The following is a 24,562-nucleotide window of genomic DNA, read 5'->3' on the forward strand; positions in this document are numbered from 1 at the left end:
GAGGAGCAAGGGACATACCAAGGTGGGATTTGGTGATGAGAGTAGCACTGTTATCATAGTGGTCTCAGTGGGGCAGTTAGTGGAAGGTACAAGCCAAGCAGGAAGGTTTCAATTTGTGGGAGGGCATCGTTGCCCCTCTGCCAGGTTTCTGTCAAGAAAGGGAATAGACGTTCTAAAGAGATGAATGAAGAGATGCAACAAGCCACTGGGAAAGTCTACACACACTGAGAGAGGGGATTTGGAAGAGGGACCGGGCAGGGAAAGGCCCCCATACACCACAATGGTGGGAAGGTTAGTGAGAGAACTGGGTAGAGCATATGCTTCATCAAAATTGTTAGATTACTGTATGGTTCTCATCACCAGATCGTATTCTTGTCCCCTGCCACTTTGGCATCCTGCTCTACATTCAGTTGTTAGTTCAAATCTTCGTTCTGTACCTACCAACCCATCCTGTCCCACCAACTTACTCTATCACACCAACCTATTCTGTCCCAGCAACCCATTCTGTACCACCAACCCAACTAAAAAGGTTAAAGCCAAGTACATCAATGGTCCCTTCAGTAGAGGCCAGGACAGGCACAGGGGGAAGACATAGACTAAGAGGAAATCAAGTCTGGGGGACAGTGGCAGGAGATTAGGAAGGGCCTGTAAGGTTGGAGTGGGATTTGGAAGGGGACTATACTGAGGCAGGAATAAATGTAATGGACACATGGTGACAGGAAGGAAGGAGTCAGAGAGAAATTTTTAAAAATGAATTTAAAAACCAGAAATATGTGCAAACGGAGCTTATTTTGTCTGGAGTTGCAGTAAAAAAAAACTCACAGGGAAAATGCATCTACATAGATTTGACCAAGATTACGATACAGGAATTCTGGGAAAAGTGGGGAATGGAGGAAAGAAAGATAATAGAAGGGAGTAATGTGGTATAGTGGTGAAATGGAGCCCTCTCCTATTGTGGTATTTGTTTTGGTTAAGATCACTGGATCTATCCGAGGTGCATTGGGTAGTATCATTGCCTGTAAAAACAGGTCTGCAGATGCTGGAGATCAGAGCTGAAAATGTTTTGCTGGTTAAAACGCAGCAGGTCAGGCAGCATCCAAGGAACAGGAAATTCGACGTTTCGGGCACAAGCCCTTCATCAGGAATGAGGAAAGTGTGTCCAGCAGGCTAAGATAAAAGGTAGGGAGGAGGGACTTGAGGGAGGGGCAATGGAGATGTGATAGGTGGAAGGAGGTCAGGGTGAGGGTGATAGGCCAGAGTGGGGTGGGGGCGGAGAGGTCAGGAAGAAGATTGGAGGTTAGGAGGGCGGTGCTGAGTTCGAGGGAATCGACTGAGACAAGGTGGGGGGAGGGGAAATGAGGAAACTGGAGAAATCAGAGTTCATCCCTTGTGGTTGGAGGGTTCCCAGGCGGAAGATGAGGCACTCTTCCTCCAACCGTCGTGTTGTTATGTGGTATCATTGTCACCAACTTCCTGTGGCATTAATCTATGTTATTGAAACCAAGTGGGGAAGGGTGTCCATACCAATTCTTCAGCAGAAGAAAACACAGTATAGATTTATTGTTATAGTATTTAATAGTTAGTTTAATTACAACCGAGTTACATGACAGCCAAGCGACTGTCAATCTCATTTTAGTAGTGAGTACACATTCACTATGTTGATCCTAGCACTGGAGCTGATCTTGCAACTTAGAACAATATTTGGTTAGCTCCTCCTAGATGTGAGGAACTTAACTTGGGATGTTAACTAGCCTTTCAAGTACTAGCTGCCTTCTACAACACTGCATTGGAATAGACCTGGCAGAGCAAGGATGGAGCTAGCATGGAACATTGATGAACTGATGTCAAGATTCATAGAAAGCTGTGGCAGGGATGAGATTCCAAAAGGACTGATATCAGATGCCATTGTTGGAGTTATTTCTTTTGGAATGATGATCCAAGGTGGTGTGCAGAAGCAGTTGCAGGGCAGAGACACATTGGCAAGGTTGGATCCAGAAACAGTGACGAAACGTACTTTGGTCCAGAGTAGTGAATCTCAGGCCAGCAATCAGGTTGGAGCTGAAGCTGAGAAATCAGCTGGCCAATCACAGACTTAGTGGGTAACGGAGAGGTTAGTGCGATGGGGGAGTCAGTGGGTTAGGGCTGTACCTGGACGAACCTATTTTTAAAATGTAAGCATTTTCAGAGACAACAGCAAAAGAGTGCAGTGCAGAAGTCAGTGAATTTCAAGACCAAACTTTGAGGGAAAACTGTGCATCCCTCATTGTGGAAAAGCAGAGTGGTGTGGGGTGGAACACTGGAGTGGTTTTAACTTGTAGCTGAGGGTAAAATGCACTCAACTAAATAATGGAAGACAATTGAGGCAGTAAGGGAAAAAGATGGCAAAGATTAAAGGTGCACAGTGAGGTACTCTGAAGGGAGCTGTGTGTCTGGGATATAAGTTGGGCCCATTGCCAATGTGAAAGGTCGTTTAAATTTTCCACTCGAGTGTCAGAGCTGATTATTTTTTTGTTTGGTATTTACTGCCTTATGGAATGTTGAAATTAATAGATGCATAATTTGTTCACAATAAATTCCAGAGTAATTTACACTGGCAAATTTCTGTTCATTTGTCACCAGCCTGTGTAATCGGTGATTGTAAACACTCATTGCTAATTATTTTGAGGACTGGTTTTGTGTTGAAATGCCTCCGTATTGTTTAACCTGTTCAAGGACAAAAAGATTTCACCTGATTTTTCAAAGGAGAGAATATTATCTGTTGCAATCTGCGGCAAAATACTATGGATGTTGGAAATCTGAAATAAAAGCAGTGTGCAGGAAATATTCTGAAGGTCAGATCAGCCAGCATCTGTGGGTGGAAACAACGTCGATGGTTCATATCCATGACCTTCCATTAGGTCGGACTGTTTAACTGATCAGTTCCGATGAAAGGCCATCGACCTAAAATGTTAACTCTGTTTCTCTCCACCAATGCCGCCTGACCTACCTGCCTTTCTTTAATTGCTTTTATTTTTATTTTTATTCAATTTAATACTATCTTCTCCCACTCTCAAAGGAAAATAAAAATAGCCTTCATGACTATAAATAACTTTTATTTATGAAAGTGAAAGGTACCGTAGTCACAGAGCACCTTAGGGCTGTACCCTCATTACAGCAAGATGACCTGGTGGTGAGTTTGACCTGACAGTCACCACACATCAAGTGGGGTCTCCATAGTAACCACAGTCGGTGCAGGGATTGAACCTGCATTGTTGGCAGTACTCTGCATCGCAAACCAGCCATCCAGCCAACCGTGCCAACCGAACCCTAACTTTGATCTTCTAGGGGTGATCAAATTTGAGCTCTTCAAGATGATAGACGGTGTGGATAAAATAGACATTGAGCTAATGTTTCCTCTTGTGGGGCATTCTGGGACGAGAGATTGTAGTCTTAGGACAGGGGTAGCAAAATTAAAATGGAGTTGCGGTGAGATTACTTCTCCCAAAGACTTGAGTGGGTGGCAGGGTGGCACAGTGATTAGCACTGCTGTCTCACAGCGCCTGAGACCTGGGTTCAATTCCCGACTCAGGCGACTGACTGTGTGGAGTTTGCACGTTCTCCCCGTGTCTGCGTGTTATTCCTCCGGGTGCTCCGGTTTCCTCCCACAGTCCAAAGATGTGCAGGTCAGGTGAATTGGCCATACTAAATTGCCCGTAGTGTTAGGTAAAAGGGGTAAATGTAGGGGTATGGGTGGGTTGCGCTTCGACGGGTCAGTGTGGACTTGTTGGGCCGAAGGGCCTGTTTCCACACTGTAAGTAATCTAATCTTAACAAGTAATCTAATCTAATCTGTGGAATTCACTACCCCAAAGTGCAGTGAATGCTGGGACAGTGAGTAATTTTAAGGAGGAGTTAGACAGATTTTTAATTGGTAGTGGGTTGAAGGGATAGGGAGAGAAGGCTGGAAAATGGGGTGAGAAGCATATCAGCCATGATTGAATGGTGGAGTAGATTGGATGGGCCAAATGGCCTAAATCTGCTCCTGTATCTGGTGAACTTATGAAACCTAACTTTCATGTATACAGAGCATCTCACAACTTCATGTTTTTCCAAAGTACTTTCCGGTTACCAAATGAAGTATGCACTGCTTTAATGCATAAATCATGGCAGATAATTTCCACAGAGCTAGATCGCACCAAATCGAGCTGGGGCAAGTTCTCGCCTCAGGTGTTCCCATGATAGGGTGAGGTCTGAGCTTCAGTTGCCAGGTTCCTGCATAAAAAAAGCATCTGAGGGGATGACCCAGGCCCTGTTGTGATGTTCCTTGTGCCCAAATAGCTTACTGGCACTCAAGCACCTTAGCTGAGGCATGGTCAATGGGTCAATTTGGTAAGGTTACCAGAGGGCAACCTGCAGACAAGGAACTTCATCCAATCATGCGTTAACTAATTTGGGCAAGGGAAGGAGAAAAATAAAAAGGTCATCCTTGCTGATTGAACACATTTGAGGACAACATTTGGTGTGAGAAGCTAACAACAAAAGAAGGGGATAAAGAGCATCAAAGATGTGAAATGTTCAGTGTTTGACTTCTGGATCGTTTGCTTGGCTTGGGCGCACTTTTGCTGCCAACTGAAAATCTCTTGCTTCCTTTGCCATCATAAATGAGCAAAGTGTCCTGTCATCCTTGCATCCGTCATGGTCAACAGACCAGCCAATCACAGCCCAGCCCCTCAAGCTTTCCAGACTAGGGCCTGTCATTGCTCAAAGTGTGAATGTCATTTTGGGGCCTTTTGGGTCTGTCCAGTAGCTGGTGGAAGGTTGACGTTAGCTGTCTACTCTATCCCCTGATAGGCGTAAGTCCGACACATTACCAATGAATGACTTTATCGACATGTATATCTTAAAAATACAGTTAAAAGTGTTTTGTTGCCACAATCTGGTGCCATTAGCAAACACCAGTTCGTGAGAACACCACTGCAGTAAGATGTGAAAGTATGTGGGGAGGAGGGGGCTGGTGATAAAGAAAACAAAGCAAGCGGAATAAAAATTTTCTGTTTCAAAATCTCCGTGACCGACACACAGCTCGATCAGAGAGGCTCCTCAGGAGTTTGGAGCCTGGAGTATGTTGGGTTGCTATGACGACACTCTTCGCTTGTGTGCCACTGTGCACCTTGACAACCTCAGCAATCACAGATGCTCTCCAAGGAGATCTCTCCAATCAATTTTGTTTATTTCAACAAAAGGGAATAAAGGTCTGTACTTGCAGTGGTGCGACTGAAATCCATGAAAGTTATTAACATTTTCCTTCATAAACTTGCACCTCCTGCAGAATTAAATATTTTTTCACGAGAAATGATTGGCCAAGGTGAAACGAGACACTGAGTAATAGGAAACATCAGCTGTGAAGGTGACAGGATTGCACGTGATTCTGATTCAAGAAAAATAATTATCATTTCTAGACTAGGGGTTTATTCTTCCATCTTTATTTCTTTTCCATTTCTCCCTCTCCCATTTTCTTCCATTCTGCACCAAGGGTTTTGGAGTCTGACAAGTCTGGTAATATGCCTTTTGTGAGGCAGTCTCCGCGACAGTTCACCAGCAAGTAGTTACCAGCTGAGCCTAGTCTTCAGGTCTTGTTTTTACTATTCATTCATGGGATGTGAGCAGTGCTAATAAGACTAGAGTTTCTAATTTCCTTTGGGAAAGTGATGGTGAGCTGTTTACATGAATTGCTCAGCCCACATGTTGAAAGTGCACCCACAGTGCTATTAGGGAGGGTGTTTGAGGTTTCTGACCCAGTGACACTGTAGGAGCGGCAATATCTTTCAAAGCCAGGATGGTGTGTGGCTCAGAGGAGAACTGGCAGCTGCTCTTGTTTCCCTGTATCTGTTGCCCTTGACTTTCAAGGTTGGAGAGAATGTGAGTTTGGAAGGTGTACCTGTGCCTTGGCCTGTGAAAGACTCTGTCATCTGTTTGTCAAAGCTAACCAGGACAGGGAAAGGGATGAAGTCCACGCACCCAGATTTAGGCTCTTAACATCACAATAATGCCAATTATCCAAAGTTAAAACTGGCTGCATGCCCTCTGTGTAAATAGAGATTGGCAATGAATGCTGGTCTAGCCAGCAGCACCCACATCCTTAAATTATTATTTTTTTTATTTGACCCTGTTTCTTCTTAGTGCAAAGAATCATCAAACAGCTGTCTTTATATAAATTTTACTTTTGACCTGAAGGTTTCTATGCTTCTACAGTGTGCAACAATGAAGATCTGGAGATTGATTGCAACATTTTGTGAAGTACTCCATCAATTACCAGTGAATTAAATGAACCTTGGTGTTTTTTTGCAGACCTGACAATTCCTATGTTTAGTAGTAATTCGGTTTGACCATTTAGTTTCTAAAACGTCATCCTTTTGCACAGTTTGAAGGAGTTAATTTGAACACCGAGTCACAGAATACATCATCCAGTCAGCATTCCCATCTGATAAATTTAATGAGGTTACAGTTTCACCAGAATAATGAAACGCCGCAGTAAATTAATGGTACCTTGACACTGTACGCCTGATTAGATTAGTTCAGAGTGTCAATCAACTAATTAAACCATTGAACACGTCTGCAGTTGAGCTGTTCTGAGTGAATGCATTTTTTAACCGTCATTCACCAATTTACCGATAACAGGAAAAATCATCTCATCAGCAAGGCCACCGTGTCCCTGCCTTCTGTCATTATTGATTACCAACCAAGGCTTCCATGAAATCAGAGAACAGATTTTATTCTTCAGAAGAGTTGAGCCCAAGACTACAATGAAATCTTTCATTTCATACAGTTAATAAATTGTTGTGTGTTCACTGTGGGGGGCTTACAGAGACCTACAAACAATTGAACTTTGGAACATTTGTGTTTTCTGCATTTTCAGAACCCCTCCATTGAGTCAGCACCTTGTGGAATGGCTTTGCACCCAACCCCATATCCTATAAAAGAAAATTAAATATATTTCTGATAGGTGGAATTTATCATATTTACCTTAAAAAAAAAATTGGAATAGATAACGTGAATAGCAAAGTTTTTTTTCCTAGGTTGGGGGAGTTCAAAACTAGGGCGCATATTTTTTAAGGTTAGAGGAGAAAGGTTTAAAAAGGACATGAGGGGCAATGTTTTTACACAGTGTGTGGTTAATGTGTAAATTGAGCTGCCAGAGGAAGTGATGGATGCAGATACAATTAGAATGTTTCTAAGTTATTTGGATAAGTATATGAATAGGAAAGGTTTGGAGGGAAATGGGCCAAACTCAGGCAGGTGGGGCAAGTTTAATTCTGGAACATGGTCAGCATGGACTAGTTGGACTGGACGGTCTGTTTCCATGCTGTATGACTCTGTGACTCATTTACTGTTTGAAATATTACAACATTAATGTACATTTTTGTAATATGTGTCCGGTGTAAAAAGCTATCAGGACAGTAACTGAGTGTGTGTTAAGCAGGGTTAAATGGAACAGACAGAACGATGGGTGAGTGGGTGACAGACTTGGATCCTTAACAGTGTTTTCACAGCAAAAAGGAGGTGAGGAGCTAGAGGTGTTGTGATAGAGACTGCTGCAGCCTGGAGTGACACTGAGGAAGGCTGGTGGAATCTAACCTCGAGGCTGCAAGGTGTTGTTTGCTGGTGAAGGAGAATTATTGAGGAGAAACTTTATTTCACCCAAAGTTTAATGTCACCCAAGTGCAGGGGAAGAACAGTAACGACCCCTGGTAACCGGAGATGAAAAAGGGCAGAAAATTCTTTGCTTCACTTAAATTGTCATAGAATTATCACTGAACTATTTAATCAGGGAGGGCGCAAGTAACTAATGAATGTGTTTCTATTTTTTGACCTGCTTCTGACACATTGATTGGGCTTCTATTTAACTGGAGTGCTCCTCAAGGTCAGGAACATCCAGTGTAGGCCCATTTGTCCCGTGGCTAATCCCAGTCAAGTTGATTACTTAATCAGTTTCTTTTAAGATTGTTACTCCAAAAAAAAATCATCCACCAAGCAACCACTAAACAGTCAACTGAGAACACCTTTTTGAAAAAAATAGTCAGGGGCATGTTTTCCACTAGCTGTTCACCTCAGTGATTTATGAGGTAATGTCGAGATTAAGCCTATCCTTTAATCAAGACTTCAGAAGAACAGTTCAGTGTCAGTGTGACATTACCCTTGCTATTCTTACATATTTGCGTTTAATAGCCGATGAAGATCTTTATCATTCCAAAATGTGAATACATTTTGTGCAGAAAGCACATGAATCACAATAGTGGGGTGGTCATTCTTACCTTTTTACAATTCACCTAATCAGGTAAAGATCCCTTGCTCAGGGTTAGGAGCCATGATTAATAGCAAAATCAGCAAATCTTTTACAAAAACCGGAACTACTGGACAAACTCAGCAAGCCTGGCAGCATCAATGGAGCAAAAGCAGAGCTAATGTTTCTTCAGAACTGTCACTGTACTCAAGACATTAACCTTGCTTTCTCTCCACAGATGCTGTTTGGCCTGCTGAGCTTTTCCAGTAATTTCTGCTTTTGTTTCTGATTTCCAGCATCTGCCATTCTCTGGCATTTTTTTGTTCAACAATGATTAGATTAGGTTACTTACGGTGTAGAAACAGGCCCTTCGGCCCAACAAGTCCACACCAACCTGCAAAAGAGCAACCCACCAGACCCATTCCCCTGCATTTACCTCTTCACCTAACACTACAGGCAATTCAGAATGGCCAATTCACCTAACCTGCACATGTTTTGGACTGTGGGAGAAAACTGGAACACCCGAAGGAAACCTACACAGACACTGGGAGAATGTGCAAACTCCATGCACAGTTGCCTGAGGCGGGAATTAAATGCGGGTCTCTGGCACTGTGAGGCAGCAGTGCTAACCACTGTGCCACCGTGCCACTCATGGTAGTGGTAGAAGAGCTCACATCTTACAGGTGACGTGCAGAGAGAGAGGATGCTTCAGGAAGAGGGCATGTGCTTTCTTAAAGCACACATGAGGAAGGCAACAGGAAAGCAACTTGTTTCTTTTCCTTCTTCATGTTGCTCATTAAAATTGAAAATGGGAAGCTTTTGCAGCTGTAAGAGGAAAGGGCAAGGCCATGAGGGGTTGAGAAATGTGTAAAGAGTCTCCCCTTTGGCAGGTCATTATTTCTGCTAAGAGGCCTCACCATTAATAACATATAAGTTAGACTTCCAATATTCACATAGTTGCAAATAATTATAGATCTGCAAGTTGCTTTCTGAGATACCATGTTGCTGCAGAGACTGGATGATAATAGTATCTTAACAAGGAATTCGGCTCCGAATTATATGAAATGATGTGTAGTTATGTATTTGCCTGATATATATGCTATAAACTTGCTAAATAAAGTGTGGACTTATTAATTTCAGTAGAAATACACTTCAAACATCCTGAGTCTTAATTACCAAGCAATCTTCAGCACTGATAAGTAAATTTAACAAGTATGGAATATCGTTCTTTTGCATTTTAATAATTATTGGAAATTTAATACAATAAGTTTTTCAACAACTTGTCTCTTTCATTTGTTTTTGTCTAAGCCTTAATAAAGTCTTTATTTCCCTCCCTTCATGTTGCTTTCTGAACCTGAAATTGGATTCAATATTCCAATACACATTTTCTGTTTCGGACTCAACTTTGCCAATTAAAAATTCATCAATCTGATTGTTTGATGGGATGTTTAGGTTTTTGCCCTTAGTATAGGATAGCATTGAGATGTTAGTTTTGAAATGGACTCCTATCTGACTGCACATTGTGAGGTAAGGCTCCAACCCAGGAGGTGAGCTCATACATTCATGTTACATTCCAGTGCTGGACTAAGGAGTTCTGTCAGTCAGATGAGGCACTGAATCAAGGCCTTGTCTGCTTCCTTTATTATACTCTAGTCCTGTAAAAGTAAAAGTATTATGTAATGTCCAAAGGAAGGTTGTGGGATCCCCAGTGTCACGACTCTCACTTCTCCATTACCTAGCATCTTTGTTACCTCTCAGAATTGATTATACCAACATGCCCTTGGCTGAGCTCCCACGTTCTGCCCTCTATAAACATGACATAGACCTAATTCCATTTATCCCATGCTAGACAGTAGACAGCAAGACTCTGCCACTGTCTAGTTCATTGCAATCTCTTTCATTTCACCCCAAGTGGAGTCCTATTCTTGAAAGTTCCCCTTAATTGTTGTTCACTAGGTCTTCCTTGGCCAAAACTGCTCCTTTTTTGACCGGCTGATGTCCACTCTGGGGCGTACATCTGGGAAGCAAAGAACACTTTCCGTTGCTATGTCACTTGACCTCCTGTGCAGCACTTCTTCATTGATGAGACTGTCTTTCCATGTGATTTGCAGGATCTTGTGTGGGTAGTGCTGGTGAACTGGTGTGACTTATTATTGTTCATGTCTTACTGGCATAGGTTGCCATTGGCATTACAGACTTGCAGCTTCATGGCAATGTTTATGCTTTTGGGTTTCCATACTGTTGGAAAACCAATGCTGCTTTGTGTGGATATCAGTCTCTAAATCACTCTCTCTGGAGATGGTTCCTTGATATGAAGAAGGCTTTGGATAGCGCCCATTGGCAGTCAGTCTGGTATCACATGTTAATATAACATCGTAGAATGACATATTGACATCATCAGAGCCTTCTACCATGACTCCAGCTACTGCGCCAAGACCAGCAGAGGCACCGTGGACTTTTCCAACATCACCACATGAGTGTGGCAACACTGCCTACTCTCCCCATTCCTTTTCCTCTACTTTATTGATTTCATCATAGAGGCAGTGCTGGTGGGTGCAGACTTTGACATGCTTTGGTATCAACACTGGCTGATGGATCGAGATTTCACAGATAACTGATTGCTCCAAAACAGTCTCCAAAGTAAGGGGGCCGTGGTTGGCTTGGCTTCTCACAGTGTATCCCATAAACCAATGACATTTGGATGGCAACAAGCACCCTCCCCCTTCAACTGCCCTGCTGCCCCTCTTCCCACCCCCGGCCACCCTTATCCTCAGACAACTGAACATCTATAACTGCAAAGTTATTCAAGCTCCTGCAGGCCATCATATTCTGTTCTCCAGACATCACTCTGCTCATTGACCTGCGTTTTGTCTTCGTGCTTCAAATTTAAAATTTTTATCTTTGCTTCCAAATCTCTCCATGGCCTAATCCCTTCCCATCTCTAATTTTGTCCGGTTGCAAGAACACTCAGTTTGTCCGCACCCTTCTAATTCAGGCTGCATCAACATCACCAATTTGAATCACTGCTACCATTTGCAGCCTGAAACCTAAGCCTGGAATTCCCTTCTTAAATTTCCCTGTTTCTCCACCTCACTCTCTCCCTTTGGGATGCACCCAGTCATTTCCCTCGTTAACCAAGTCTTTGGCCACCAGCCCTCGTTTCACCTTAAGTAACAAAAGCTGTCTTATAGTGCCTCTGTGAAGTGCCTGTAATTGTGTTAAAAATGTTATAGAAATCCAAGTTATAGTAGGAACTTGCTTTGTGAAGATTGCTTCTCTCATTTGTCTATCAAACAGCAGTGGCCATATATTAAAAGATTAATTTAAAGTGAAGCACTTCTGGATGTGCTGAGATAGTGAAAGGTAATATATACAAATCTCTTCCTTCTTCCAGATTCAGTTTTCATCTCTTTGTGCTTTTTATCTCAGATTTTCAGGAATCACATTGTTTTTTTTTGTTCCTTATTTTCCATTCATCATTCATTCAAGTTGATGCTTATCATAAAGCACCATTTCAAATTTTTTTGTATCAAAAAGAAATACCATAAAATCAAGAGCAGCATGAACTTGCTCATGTGGTATCGTGGGAAATGGTCATTTTTTCATCTATGTATGGAGATTTTTTTTTAATAGTCTGAATGCAAGACTTCATTGGATTTGCCAAACATTGTGCAGAAGACGATCTTTGAGTGGCACAGATTTGAAGCTGAAGAGTGAAACACCTTGAGTGGGAAGCTTCTGAAACCTCTCGAGATGCTGAACGGCAGGATTTCAAATGAAGAACTATCGCTGCTGATGAAATTGAGCTTTTGGTGGCATAATTATGCAATCAAAAGGAAATGTGACAAGGTGACTTTGTACTGCGGTTCTCCAAGGTACATTCAATTGCGGTCGATCGCTTTACAGCATCAAACTTGTTTTATTAAAAATGCGATACAGACTCTCCTCAAGGCGTAAACCTTCTGTCTGATCAAAGCACTGAGCTAAATTCTGACTTAACCTTTTCAGTTCATCTGTCACAATTAAAACAGACGAATCTAATTGCAAATGCTCAGAAACCCATCCAAAACTATTATTGTTCAGTCACCACTTTGCAAGCATAGCAGTGATGTGAAATTCATTTCCAAACAATGAACGAAAGGAAATTAAAAAGGACGAAGTATAGTTCTTAGTGTTGTGAAAGAAAGTACCCCATTTCCTTGATGGGGTTGCACTTTTTAGGTAGCAGCAGACCTTAGTTGGAATGAGTGTTGCTTAGCAATGAAGAGTGAAGCCAATGACTTATGTTCAATTCCAACACCAGCTGAGGTTACCATGAAAGACTCTCCCTCTCAACCCTTCCCCTTGCATGAGGCATGGTGACTCTCAAGTTAAACAATTTACTAGTTCTCTCTCTCTCTCTCTCTCTCCCTATAATAAGAGAGCAGCTCTGGGATCTTTACCTTTGTGGGGTGGTGGTGGGGTTGTTAGCTCTTTTGGCTGGACTGCAATTAGAGTGATGCTAACAGGGTGGGTTCATAAGACCGTAAGAAATAGGAGTGGAAGTAAGACCATTCAGCCCATCAAGTCTACTCCACCATTCAAGCAAACCTGATGGGCATTTCAATGCCACTTAGCAACACTCTCCCCGTATCCCTTAATTCCTTGCGAGATTAAGAATTTATCAATCTCTGTCTTGAAGATACTTAACATCCCAGCCTCACTGCGCTCCATGGCAATGAATTCCACAGGCCCACCACTCTCTGGCTGAAGAAATGTCTCCTCATTTCTGTTCTAAATCGGCCCCCTCTAATTCTAAGGCTGTGCCCACAAGTCCTAGTATCCCCGCCTAACGGGGATTGTTTCCCAGCGTCCACCCTTTTCTAAGCCATGCATTATCTTGTAATTCCTGCACCGGCTGACTTGTCCATGATTGACTCTCCTTCTCAATCCCTCCACTCATCTAAGGGATGGTGACCTTCAGATTAAACTCACCACCAGTCCTCGCTCTCTCTCTGTCTCTGTCTCTATAATGAGGGAGCACCATTATGGTCCGGTCAGACTATAGTGACTTTATCTTGTTATTTTTTTGTCCAATACTGGCACATACCCTATCATCCTCAGGTAGCAGTAATGTAGAATCTCCTCATTGGAATGGTGGCTTCACAACTCTTCACATCTAAGGCTGTAAACAATGAAGAGATGTGTACATTCGCTGATGGTATGAGGCCCAGGTGACATAGGTTTAATATTTTGGGCAAGACTGACGGGCTGCAGGGGTTGGAGAATGTGGAAAAGACCGTTATTATGTAGCGAGTCTCATTACCTGTAACTTTGTACCTTCAAAAGTGGGTGAAGCAGAGACGATAAATGATCTCTAAAGGAAATTGGATGGGCACTTAAGGGAAATTGGCTTGCTGTACTCTGAGTACAGAGCAGGAGAATTCTACAGAAACTCAATAGGTCACATGGCCTTTTCTGCTTCAGTGACTGTTTGTTCCCTCAAGACTTTGGTTCTGAAACAAAATTGCTGCAATACTAACCACGCCAGAATGGGTTAATATATCGAAGGAGAACAATGAAATAGGTCGCCCAGCTGTGCATTTCCAGCACTTTCTGTTTTATTTCCCAATATGCATCAGGTTATTACCTCGAATAAAGAGCTATCTTTCTTGCAGTCAAATGTTATTAGTAAAATATTAGACAAAGTAATGTTTCATGCAGGAAGAGCATAGTTCAGCCTTTTGTTTCCTCATCTCTTGTCATGCTGTAACCGTAGGCTGTCCCAAAAGCAGTAGGAAGGTGGTGTAGATTCCCACAAGCTGAGAGGGTCAGAAGGTTGCCTGTCAGTTATGCAAGTTGTCCAGATTGCAGGAGCAGTGTTCCAGTGGGATAGATCTGACCTTCAGTTGTTCTGGATTCTTGCCACACGAATAGAGGAAGGTTCCCGCCATTTACAGAAAATATGTCGCTCGGAGGACGTCGCAATCAGTGACTTTTACAAATGGCAAGCACTGCAGTTTATGACACATGCCCCTGGTGCACGTTGACTCCGGGAAGTATGATCTTCTTTTTCAACCACAGAAATGCAAAGGTTAGATACACAGACAGCTAAACCATACAATTAGTCTTTTGCAAATGTACAAATTCGCAAACAATGGACGTACAAAATGCAGAACTTTACGTGGCCACAATATCCAGTCCTGCCTGTTATCCACAGTCTTTGCACTGCAAAGAAACTAAACTAACATTTAAATTGAGAACATTTTATGCAATTGACATGGCTCGGAGAATGTGACCTTTCTATCAACTTAGGCCGCATTGACAGACGAGATGAAACAAAAAATTCCTGGAGCAATTCCTCAATTTGCTGCTTTAAGTTAACACTGCTATTTAGTTCCTTTGTGTTTTCACTGCAAAGCCACAGTGCTGTGTAAAATATTAATTCTATCTTGTGTTTGACAGGCAGCTTGAATTTAACATGAGTTCAATAGTCCAGATACAGTCCTCACAATTGAAATTTATTACATGGAAACAGAGCATTGATTAATTTGTGATTGTGATGCTTTTGTGTAGTATGTGTGCATGTCAAATAGTGGCCTTCGTGGTGGGATATCTTGTGGATGACATTTGTGACAATGATTTGCTGTTTAAAATTTTATCTTCAAGTTGTAGTTTTTTTGCTTTTTTAAAGAAAAAGTGCCACAATTAATTTGAGAGAAGTTTAGAATGTTCATGAAATGATTTGCTTTCTTACAATTGTTGTTTGACCTGCAAATCGATGAGTTGCTTTTTAATTCTATCTACTGTTGCTGGATCTGCTGAACATTTCCACCATACTTTATCTTAATATTGGGTTTCTAGCACAGGTTCAATGATTCCACAGATTTTCTGCAGTATTCTGCTCTCGACTCAATGAAAGTTGTTGACCAGTGGCAGAAGCTGTTGTAATTTAAATGGCGGTAACTAAGCCTAAAAAACATGCTTCTTGATTGAATTTCAGCTTCTGTCTGGCTCATGACATTCCCTGTCCATCATTCTGTTCTTCAGAAACAGTAAAGTAACGGGGTTAGCTCAGTTGGCTGGATGGCTGGTTGAAATGCAAAGTGATGCTGAGATTACTGTGAAGGTTTTGCCTTCTCAACCTCAGCCCCTTGCCTGAAATATCGCGACCCTCAGGTTAAACCCACACCTGTTGTCTCTCCCTTTAATGATAGATCACCCACTGGTCTTCTGGGATTATAGCAAGTTTATCTTTACCTTCAGAAACCGATCTATTTCATGGTTTCATAGTACTCGAAGCAGGAGTAGGCCGTTTGGCCCATCGAGTCTGCTATGCCATGCAATAAGATTATGGCTGATCTATCCATCATCTCAGCTTCCCCTACCTGCATTATCCCCATAACCCTTACATCACCCACCATGCAAAAACTCATCCATTGTGTCTTAATTTATTTAACCTTCTATATTTAATGAAGCTGCCTCTACTGCTACTTTGGGCAGAGAATTCCATAGATTCCCAACTCTCTGGGAAAAGCAGTTACTTCTCATCCGTGTCCTAAATCTATTCCCCATAATTTTGAGGCCCATGTCCCCTCGTCCTAGTCTCACCCACCAGCGGAAACAACTTGCCTGCCTCTATCTTATCGAATTTCCTGTTCCTTGGATGCTGCCTAACCTGCTGTGCTTTAACCAGCAACACATTTTCAACTGTGATCTCCAGCATCTGCAGACCTCATTTTTTACCCGAAGATTTTAACCTACTGCGAATCCTCTTGCAAGGATGCCTTCCTTGAAGAAGCTCTCTTCCTCCCTCTACAAGGATTTCAGTGAGTCTCTCTCTCACTGCACCCCCCAGGTCACATCTCCATCGCCCCTCCCCCAAGTCCCTCCTCCCTACCTTTTATCTTAGCCTGCCTGGCACCCTCTCCTCATTCCTGATGAAGGGCTTATGCTTGAAACGTCAAATTTCCTATTCCTTGGATGCTGCCTGACCTGCTGTGCTTTAACCAGCAACACATTTTCAACTCTATCTTATCCATCCCTGTCATAATTTTGAGTTTCTATAAGATCCCCTCTCATCTTCTAAATTCTAGTGAGTACAGGCCCAGGCGGCTCAACCTCTCCTCATCGGCTAACCTCCTCACCTCCAGCATCAACCTGGTGAACCTCCTCTGCACCGCCTCCAAAACCAGTATATCATTCCTCAACAACGGAGAGCAGAACTGCACACAATCCCCCAGGAGCGGCCTCGCCAGCACCTTGTACAATTACAGCAGAACCTCCCTGCTCTTAAATTCAATCTCTCTAGCAATGAAAGCTGATATTCCATTTGCCTTCCTGATTACCCCTGTTACACCTGCAAATCAACTTGTAGCAATTCATGTACGAGCACTCCTAAGTACTTCTGCACAACAGCATACTGTAATCTTTTACCATTTAAATACTTTAAGCTCCTAATTTTACTTGCAAAGTGGATAACCTCACATTGAGCAACATTGTACTCCATCTACCATACTCTTGCCCACTCACTAAACCTATCTAAATCTCTCTGCAGACCCTCCACATCCACTGCACAGTTGTGGGCCCAAAATCAACTTTTGTGGCACCCTGCTCACCACTGATCTCCAACCAGAGAAAGATCCATTTATCCCAACTCTCTGTTTTCTATTGGCTAACCAGTCCTCTATCAATGCGAGTACATTCCCCACAACTCCATGCATTCTTATCTTATGGATGAGTTTTTTATGCGGCACCTTATTGAGCACTTTCCGAAATCCAAGCATACAGCATCCACCTGAACAAATTTAGGCTTAGGCTGGCCAAAGGGGTCACATTGAAAATCTATGGGAAGATAGGGCACCATGTTGATTGGCATGTTGTTGGTGGTGGAGTAGGACGCTTCAGCGGGAGCTCGTTCACTCTGCCTGTTCTTTATTTTTTCTCTTTGTGTTCTCTATTTGTCTTCTCTCCCAGCCTCTGGCCAACTCCCAGCCTCAGCACAGACACGATGAGGGGTCTTCCCAGTCAGGTGTGGCGTCCCCGACACCCCCGTGTCAGCATCCTGTCATGGCGGTCTGGAGCCAAGGCCAGTGTGGTCTGGAGCCAAGGCTCACACAGTCTGGAGCCAAGGCCCGCACAGTCTGGAGCCAAGGCCCGCACGGTCTGGAGCCAAGGTCCATGCGGTCTGGAGCCAAGGACCATGCGGTCTGGAGCCAAGGTCCGTGCAGTCTGGGGCCAAGGCCCGTGCGGGGGTCTGGAGCCAAGGCCCATGCGGTCTGGAGCCAAGGCCCAGAGTGGTCTGGAGGCTAGCTGCTGGCAAGCTTCAGATTGGAAGGTCAGTTTTCTGAACCTTTATTTCTGCAATGCTGGTATCATTACTTCTCTATTTTCTAAGGTTTTGTAACTGAAGAAGCTGTACCCAGGTACCTTTGTCCCTAAAATGACATTCTAAATGACAATTTATAAACTTTTCACTGTACTAATTTAAGTACATGTGACAATAAAGCTAATTCTAACTGGGTGAGCCATAGTTCTAACTGGTCTGGCGTGGGCCACTGCATACAAACAAGCAACAAGAGTAGGCCATTCAGCCTTTTTGACCCCGCTGTTCTCATCAGTAACACCTTGGCGGATCTGATTTTAACCTTAACTCTTCTTTCCTGCATACTCCAGATGATCTTTCATTCCCTTGGTAATCAAGAATCCTTGGACTCCTCCATCGCCAGACCATAGCAACACGACGGCTGGAGGAAGAGCGCCTCACCTTCCGCCTAGGAACCCTCCAACCACAAGAGATGAACTTAGATTTCTCCAGTTTCCTTATTTCCCCTCCCCCCACCTTGTCTCAGTCCCAACCCTCGAACTCAGCACCACCTTCCTAACCTGCAATCTTCTTCCTGACCTCTCCACCCCCACCCCCACTCCAGCCTATCACCCTCACCATATCACCCTCACCTTAACCTCCTTCCACCTATCGCATTCCCAACGTCCCTCCCCCAAGTCCCTCCTCCCTACCTTTTATCTTAGCCTGCTTGGCACACTTTCCTCATTCCTGAAGAAGGGCTCGTGCCCGAAACATCGATTCTTCTGCTCCTTGGATGCTGCTGCGCTTTTTCAGCAACATATTTTCAGCTCTGATCTCCAGCATCTGCAGTCCTCACTTTCTCCAAGAATCTATCTACCTCTGCCTTAAAAATATGAAAAGATTTTGCATCCACTGCCTTTTGAGAATGGGATTTCCCAAGACAGTTGGCTGTGAGAGGTCCCGGAATACGTCCAGCCAGAGTTGGAAACAGTATTTCTTTAATCATTTATAATGCAACATCAGCAATGGAGTCATCAATTCCACGAAGATTGTGACAACCTCCTGGGGTGGAATTGAGCGGCTGGAAGTGTCGGAGGGACACAGGGCTGCTGTCTGCTCTGAATACCACGTGTTGTCAAGGGCATTACAGGATAAAGGTCAACATTTCTCTCCCCAGACCCAGTTCCTGTTTGACAAGGGGAAGGATGAAAACCTGGAACACCGAACAGCTATTAAGAACGGGACATTTAATGAGAAACCAGGATGTCTGGTCACTCTGCCCTTAAGTGAAAATGGGTTTGCACCAGATTTCATACTCTCCACTTTCTCATTTCTAGCTTATAATCTCTTTTTTTTTGTGCATGTTTGATCATTGTTTTTGTCTGTATCTTTCCCTCATCACCATGAAAGCTTCAATTGGATCACATTTTTAAAGAAAATCCAAAGTGATTGTAACAAGGTCAACCAGGTGGACCTCATAGAATATGAATTCCCTGATTGGGGGCTGTTAATCTTGTCCAATCAGGGAGCCCTGGCTGACAAAAATAAACAGGAGTGTCAGAGGTTCTGTTCACTCTGAGAGTTGGCTCTGAGGGAGCTGGACCAGTGTCAACTGCTACAGGCATGTGAATAAAGGGTGACTTGGTGACAGAATACCAGCTTCTGTGGAGCGTTTTTCAACATGTACCTCAACTTCCTTTATCCTCTATCACAGATTGAATCCCGGATCTCCAGAATCATTTCGGTTGTACGTTAATTGCCAGGAAATGATAACCTTTCTGTGATGAGGTGACCAGAACAGCACTCCGTGAACATGGTTAAGAGGATTTCCTGTCTGGGGCAACGAAAGCGTCATTCACTTTAATTAAAGCTACAGTTAGCCTGCAGCTTCACTTTACATCGATTCTACACAATTGACATGTAAATTCTTGACATTGCTGGCATTGTAATGTAGCTGCAACTTGCTTTCGATCGGAAGGGCTCTCGTGAGGCTCCTTTCAGCAGCTAGAATCTGGGAAAAAAAACTGACACGTTTGGGTAAAAAGAGGTTACGTCAATCCTGTAAGTGATGCTTCCCTTGTTAAAATATTAATCTACTCTCTCAGTTCTTAAATGCTTCAGAAGCATGCTCAATTATTTTATTAGAAATAATATGTTTTATTATTTTTATTAATTATTCTTCTCACCCTGCCACCCCCTCTAAGCCATTGTATGGCTCAAGAGGAGACCATTCAGCCCATCAAGTCCTTGTTGATTCTTTCAAACTGTCAATTGAATTAGTCCCACTCCCCTGCTCTTTCTCTCATCACTCCTTCCTAATAAGGTTAATGTGGTGCTGTGAAGTATTACCAGAGGAGGTAAATATCACATCCTACGCTGCTCTTTATCAGCCATACGTCTGGACGTTTGGTTGCTGGTAGACTACATTGCGTTTTCCCAGTCTTCTCCTTAGCTCATTGCATGCATCTTGTTAACATTCTGTAGGTAGCAATCCAGAATGTGTTCCCTTGGGCAGTTATCAATCTTCCAAAGCAGATTTTTCCCACATTTTGTTCTCGAAAATGCGGAGGCAAGCGTAGGGACACAAAACTTGGAATCGTTGTAAACTCTGAGGAGGACAGTGTGGAACACCAAAAAGACTAACAAGTGGGTGGATAGATGGCAGATGGGAGTCAATGCAGAGAGGTGTACGGTGATACAGTTTAGTCGGAAGAACATTGAGAGACAGCATAAAATAGGCAATACAATTCTAGGGGAGGGGGGTGAAAGAGCAGAGAGACCTGGATGTATATGTGTATAGATCATTGAAGGTGGCACAGACGGATGGACAGATGTGTGCGTGCACGCTCACGCGCACACGCGCGTTCATGAAAAGCACAAAACCTTCTTAATAGGGGCATAGAGTACAAGAACAGGGAGGTGATGTTGAATGTGTATAAGGCACTTGTCAGACCTCAGTTGGAGTACTGTGTAAATTTATGGGCACCTCATTACAAGAAAGATGTGAATGCATTGGAGACTGCAATGGAACAAGATCAAGAGATCATAAATTTAAAGTGATCTGCTAAAGAAGCAAGTGTGAAATCAGGGGAGAAAACATTTTCATTGATATGGGATGTGTTTTGTGGAGGCAAGTTCCATTGAGGCATTCAAGAGGGTGCTGAATGATTATAAGACCTAAGACATAGGAGCAGAAAGTGGACCATTCAGCCCATCGTGTCTGCTCCACCATTCTTTCATAGCTGATAAGTTTCTCAACCCCATGCTCCAACTTTCTCCCTGTAATCCTTTTTCCCCTTGATACCCAAGAACTTACCATCTCCGTCTTAAATATACTAAATGACCTGGCCTCCACAGCCTTCTGTGGCAGTGATTTCCATAGATTCATCACTCCCTGGCTGAAGATTTTTCTCTTTATCTCCATTCTAAAAGGTCTTCCCTTTACTCAAAGGCTGTGCCCTCGGGTCCTAGTCTCTCCCACCAATGGAATCCCCTCCTCCTCCTCCTAAACACCATCCATTATAGACCCAGAGTCCTCAAGTGTTCCTCATATGTTAAGCTTTTCATTTTTGGGCCCATTATTATGTTTTTCCTCTGAACCTGCTCCAGGGCCGGTACATCCTTCCTGAGATACTGGGCCCAAAACTACGCACAATGCTTGGATAGAAATGGAGAAAAGGCAGTAGATTGACACCTCGGTAAAGAAGCTCATTTGAAGATCCAGTGCAGGCACAAACGGGCCCTTTACTCTCCTGCATCCTAACACTTCTGTAAATCCGTGTTAGTTGGCAGCTCCTCCACTAGCATGTGTCACGTTGCTTGGCAATCAATTCATTTAAAAACTGGCAGGCACTCTTTGGTGAATTGCTCAACAAATCACAGGCCTTGTTTCTCAGGCAGAGGACAGCAACTCATGGCTCCTGAAGTCTGCCATTCGGAGTTTACTATAAGGAGGGTGCACAGTGAGAAGTTGTGTACATTGTATACTCCTCCCATAGGTTGGGGTTGTGGGTGGGAAAGGGGATAAAGAGGGGTTGGAGGTAAGGGCACAGGGCTGGTTTTCATAGACCGTCCCCTATTTGTGCCTCACATTACTCATAAGTAAGAGCAAATGGCTGCCCCTTCACCCACAGGACTGTCAGGTCATGCTGATTTCCTCTTTGGCAAGTTTGCCACATTTCTCATGCACAGCAGTAGTTTATCAGGGAAGTGGTGAGCTGTGGTCTTGAGCTAACCATGAATTGACTGCTTAAGGTCCTGAATTTGGTGATGGTCAAAGAAAGCCAGGCCCTGGAGCTTCTCGTCTGGAACTTAATGGGTGAGGTGGCAAGAGGCCAACTCACGAGGCCAACTCACCCCATTATTCCCATGACACCGCCAGAGAGGTAAACACATGGCCAGTGAATCCAACGGCAGAATCTCTACCAGTACCCAACTGAACTTAACCACATCACTAGTGGGCGGCACGGTGGCACAGTGGTTAGCACTGCTGTCTCACAGCGCCTGAGACCCGGGTTCAATTCCCGCCTCAGGCGACTGACTGTGTGGAGTTTGCACGTTCTCCCCGTGTCTGCGTGGGTTTCCTCCGGGTGCTCCGGTTTCCTCCCACAGTCACAAAGATGTGCGGGTCAGGTGAATTGGCCATGCTAAATTGCCCGTAGTGTTAGGTAAGGGGTAAATGTAGGGGTATGGGTGGGTTGCGCTTGGGCGGGTCGGTGTGGACTTGTTGGGCCGAAGGGCCTGTTTCCACACTAAGTAATCTAATCTAATCTAAAAAAAAACTACAGAGAATGTGCCTGTTCTGAGTGTAAGATGGCTGAGTTGGTTAAATGGCAAGAACATGGTGTGCAATTGCATTGGCAGCTGTAGTTCAATTCTGGCCATTCACGAAGGACTGTTCCCCCCCCTCCCTTGACTTGCCCCATGCTTGATAAGGATAGTGTCCCTCAAGAATAATTTCACCCAATGTTACACCCGCTGTTTCTAATCAGAGAGATGCCGATGGTCCTCCATGAGCTACACCAATGACACAACTGCTTACTGGACTGTTTTCTGATGGGGGGAAGCTGTTGCCATTTGTAAAAGGGGGGAGAAAAGAATGACAGGGCATAATAAAGTGAAAATAAAGCAAAGTCGATGTGCGAACATTGTTGTTCATGCAATGAGTAGTTAGGGTATGCAATGAAATGCAGTGGAGGCAAATTCAATTGAGGCATTCAAGAGAGCTTTGGATGATTACTTGGATAGAAATGGTGCTCAGGGATATGGGGAAAGGGCAGGAGGTTGGCGCTGGGTAATAGAACTGGTGCAGGAATGACAGACTGAATGTTTTCCTTCAGTACCTTAACAATTCTGTGATTCTGTTTAAACAAGAACAGATTGCTGAGAACTGAAAATCACAGTTTTTACATCAGTTCCTTTAACAGTTCACTCTGCAACTGGACAGAGAATCATATAATATGAAAGAGGCCTTTTGAATCTGTACCACCAAAAATATACTACCTACACAAGTCACCCTTTCTTCCTCCAAGCTCATACATGTACTTAAAGAGGACTAATTTCCAGGTTATATGTCCCAGGACTAAATGGACCAGTTCTCCAACAGCCAACATGGGAACAATGGACCAAATAGTGGCCTCCTGTGCTGCAAGATGCTGTGAAACAAAGGATAGCACAGGAGTTACATGGTAGTGTAACATTTAACAATGATAGATGGTGTCACATAACTCGAATAGTAATGGAGAAATTTATTTTTATGGGGTTCAGTTCCTTATATGGGATCAACAGTGGAGAAATGTGGCTTATTTTAAGAGTCACGTACCTTCCAAAAATAGTACCTTAAGGAAATGAGAAACAAATTGGGGGTGAAAAGTTCTTGTAAGAAACTGAAGACAATGGTCCTAAATGAAATTGCTTGAGTCTTTCAGTGATGAGCTGGTTAAACAATGAGTCAGGCGAAAGCAGCCAGACTGTGAAATACGTTGTCAGGATTCCCACATTGTAATCTTGATATGAAATTTGCTGCAACACTGCAAGATCTCCTGAATGTCTGTACTCAATAGAACATTAATGAATGTAACACTACATAAAACAAATTGAGACTGTGTATTTATGACGAGATTGATTTTACAGTCTCCACAGCTCAAGCTTAATTTCTCTGTGAGCAGCCTGGCAGCTACAATTCTTCTGTTGTCAATTTAATGTCAGCTTGATTGACTGACAGAAAATAAATCTCCTTACTGCTCAGCCGAGTCTTCGTTTGGAAATGAAGCAAAGCACTCAAAACATCATTTTATCTTATCGTACAACTATATTACATACGTCTCTATTATATATGTTATAGAGAAGTTAGGAAGAAATTCTAAAATGACAGCACGTTATTCAATATTTGCCTGCACACAAAGTACATTGTCATATTGAAGATTTTTACCTGTTCAAACTGCCCACCCACTTGTGCATTTGGATCTCCAGGTCAAGCACTGACAGTTCCCACCTGTATAGTGCTGTCTGCCTCTAGCATCTGGAAGGTGGTGAATTTTAATATGGGAGAGAAGATTATTTTATGGGGAAGTGGTGGGTTGTGATAGGATAGATAGAGTGAGGATATTGCCTCTTATGAGAGAATCTGGATGAAGGATGAGGGGGAATCCGATTGAAACAGACTTAATGGGCAGAATGGTCTAATTTTACACCAATATCTTATGATCTTGTTTCAGTTCTATTTGCACTTTTAGGACTGACTCTGGAGTCTTCCTGTTTTCAAGCATTCTAAAAATGTTCACAGCCATAGTGTAAATTCATTAAACCATAACTGAGTGCATTATAATATCTGTCCAAAACTTCGTGTTGGAAGAGCAGGTGCTTAATTAAAATGAGAAGTGAAATGCGAATGTGTTGTCATAGAGCTTTTCTCAGGGATTAAACTCCGACTTCTCTCTCACTACAGTCTAACAGTTGTTCCTGAAGTCATCATTTGATCCTTACAAAAACTAAATACCAAGGATGCTGGAAATCTGA

The 24,562-nt window shown here is 43.2% G+C and overlaps 1 protein-coding gene across 4 annotated transcripts in view; it reads left to right on the top strand.

Moving 5' to 3' along the window:
• Nucleotides 1-24,562, top strand: part of alg9 (ALG9 alpha-1,2-mannosyltransferase) — a 283,962-nt gene that overhangs the window by 196,562 nt on the left and 62,838 nt on the right. Inside the window, exon 15 of one of the 4 annotated variants that reach the window (XM_060846831.1) lies at nucleotides 19,260-19,568. The exons of the other annotated variants lie outside the window; for them this stretch is intronic. Within the exon in view, the coding sequence (XP_060702814.1) occupies nucleotides 19,260-19,329 (70 nt within the window). The 3' untranslated portion in view covers nucleotides 19,330-19,568. Of the gene's footprint in view, nucleotides 1-19,259; nucleotides 19,569-24,562 lie in introns of those variants that run through there. 4 annotated transcript variants of the gene reach the window in all.

Source organism: Hemiscyllium ocellatum, chromosome 29 (assembly GCF_020745735.1).
Source record: "Hemiscyllium ocellatum isolate sHemOce1 chromosome 29, sHemOce1.pat.X.cur, whole genome shotgun sequence".
NCBI classification, from domain to species: domain Eukaryota; kingdom Metazoa; phylum Chordata; class Chondrichthyes; order Orectolobiformes; family Hemiscylliidae; genus Hemiscyllium; species Hemiscyllium ocellatum.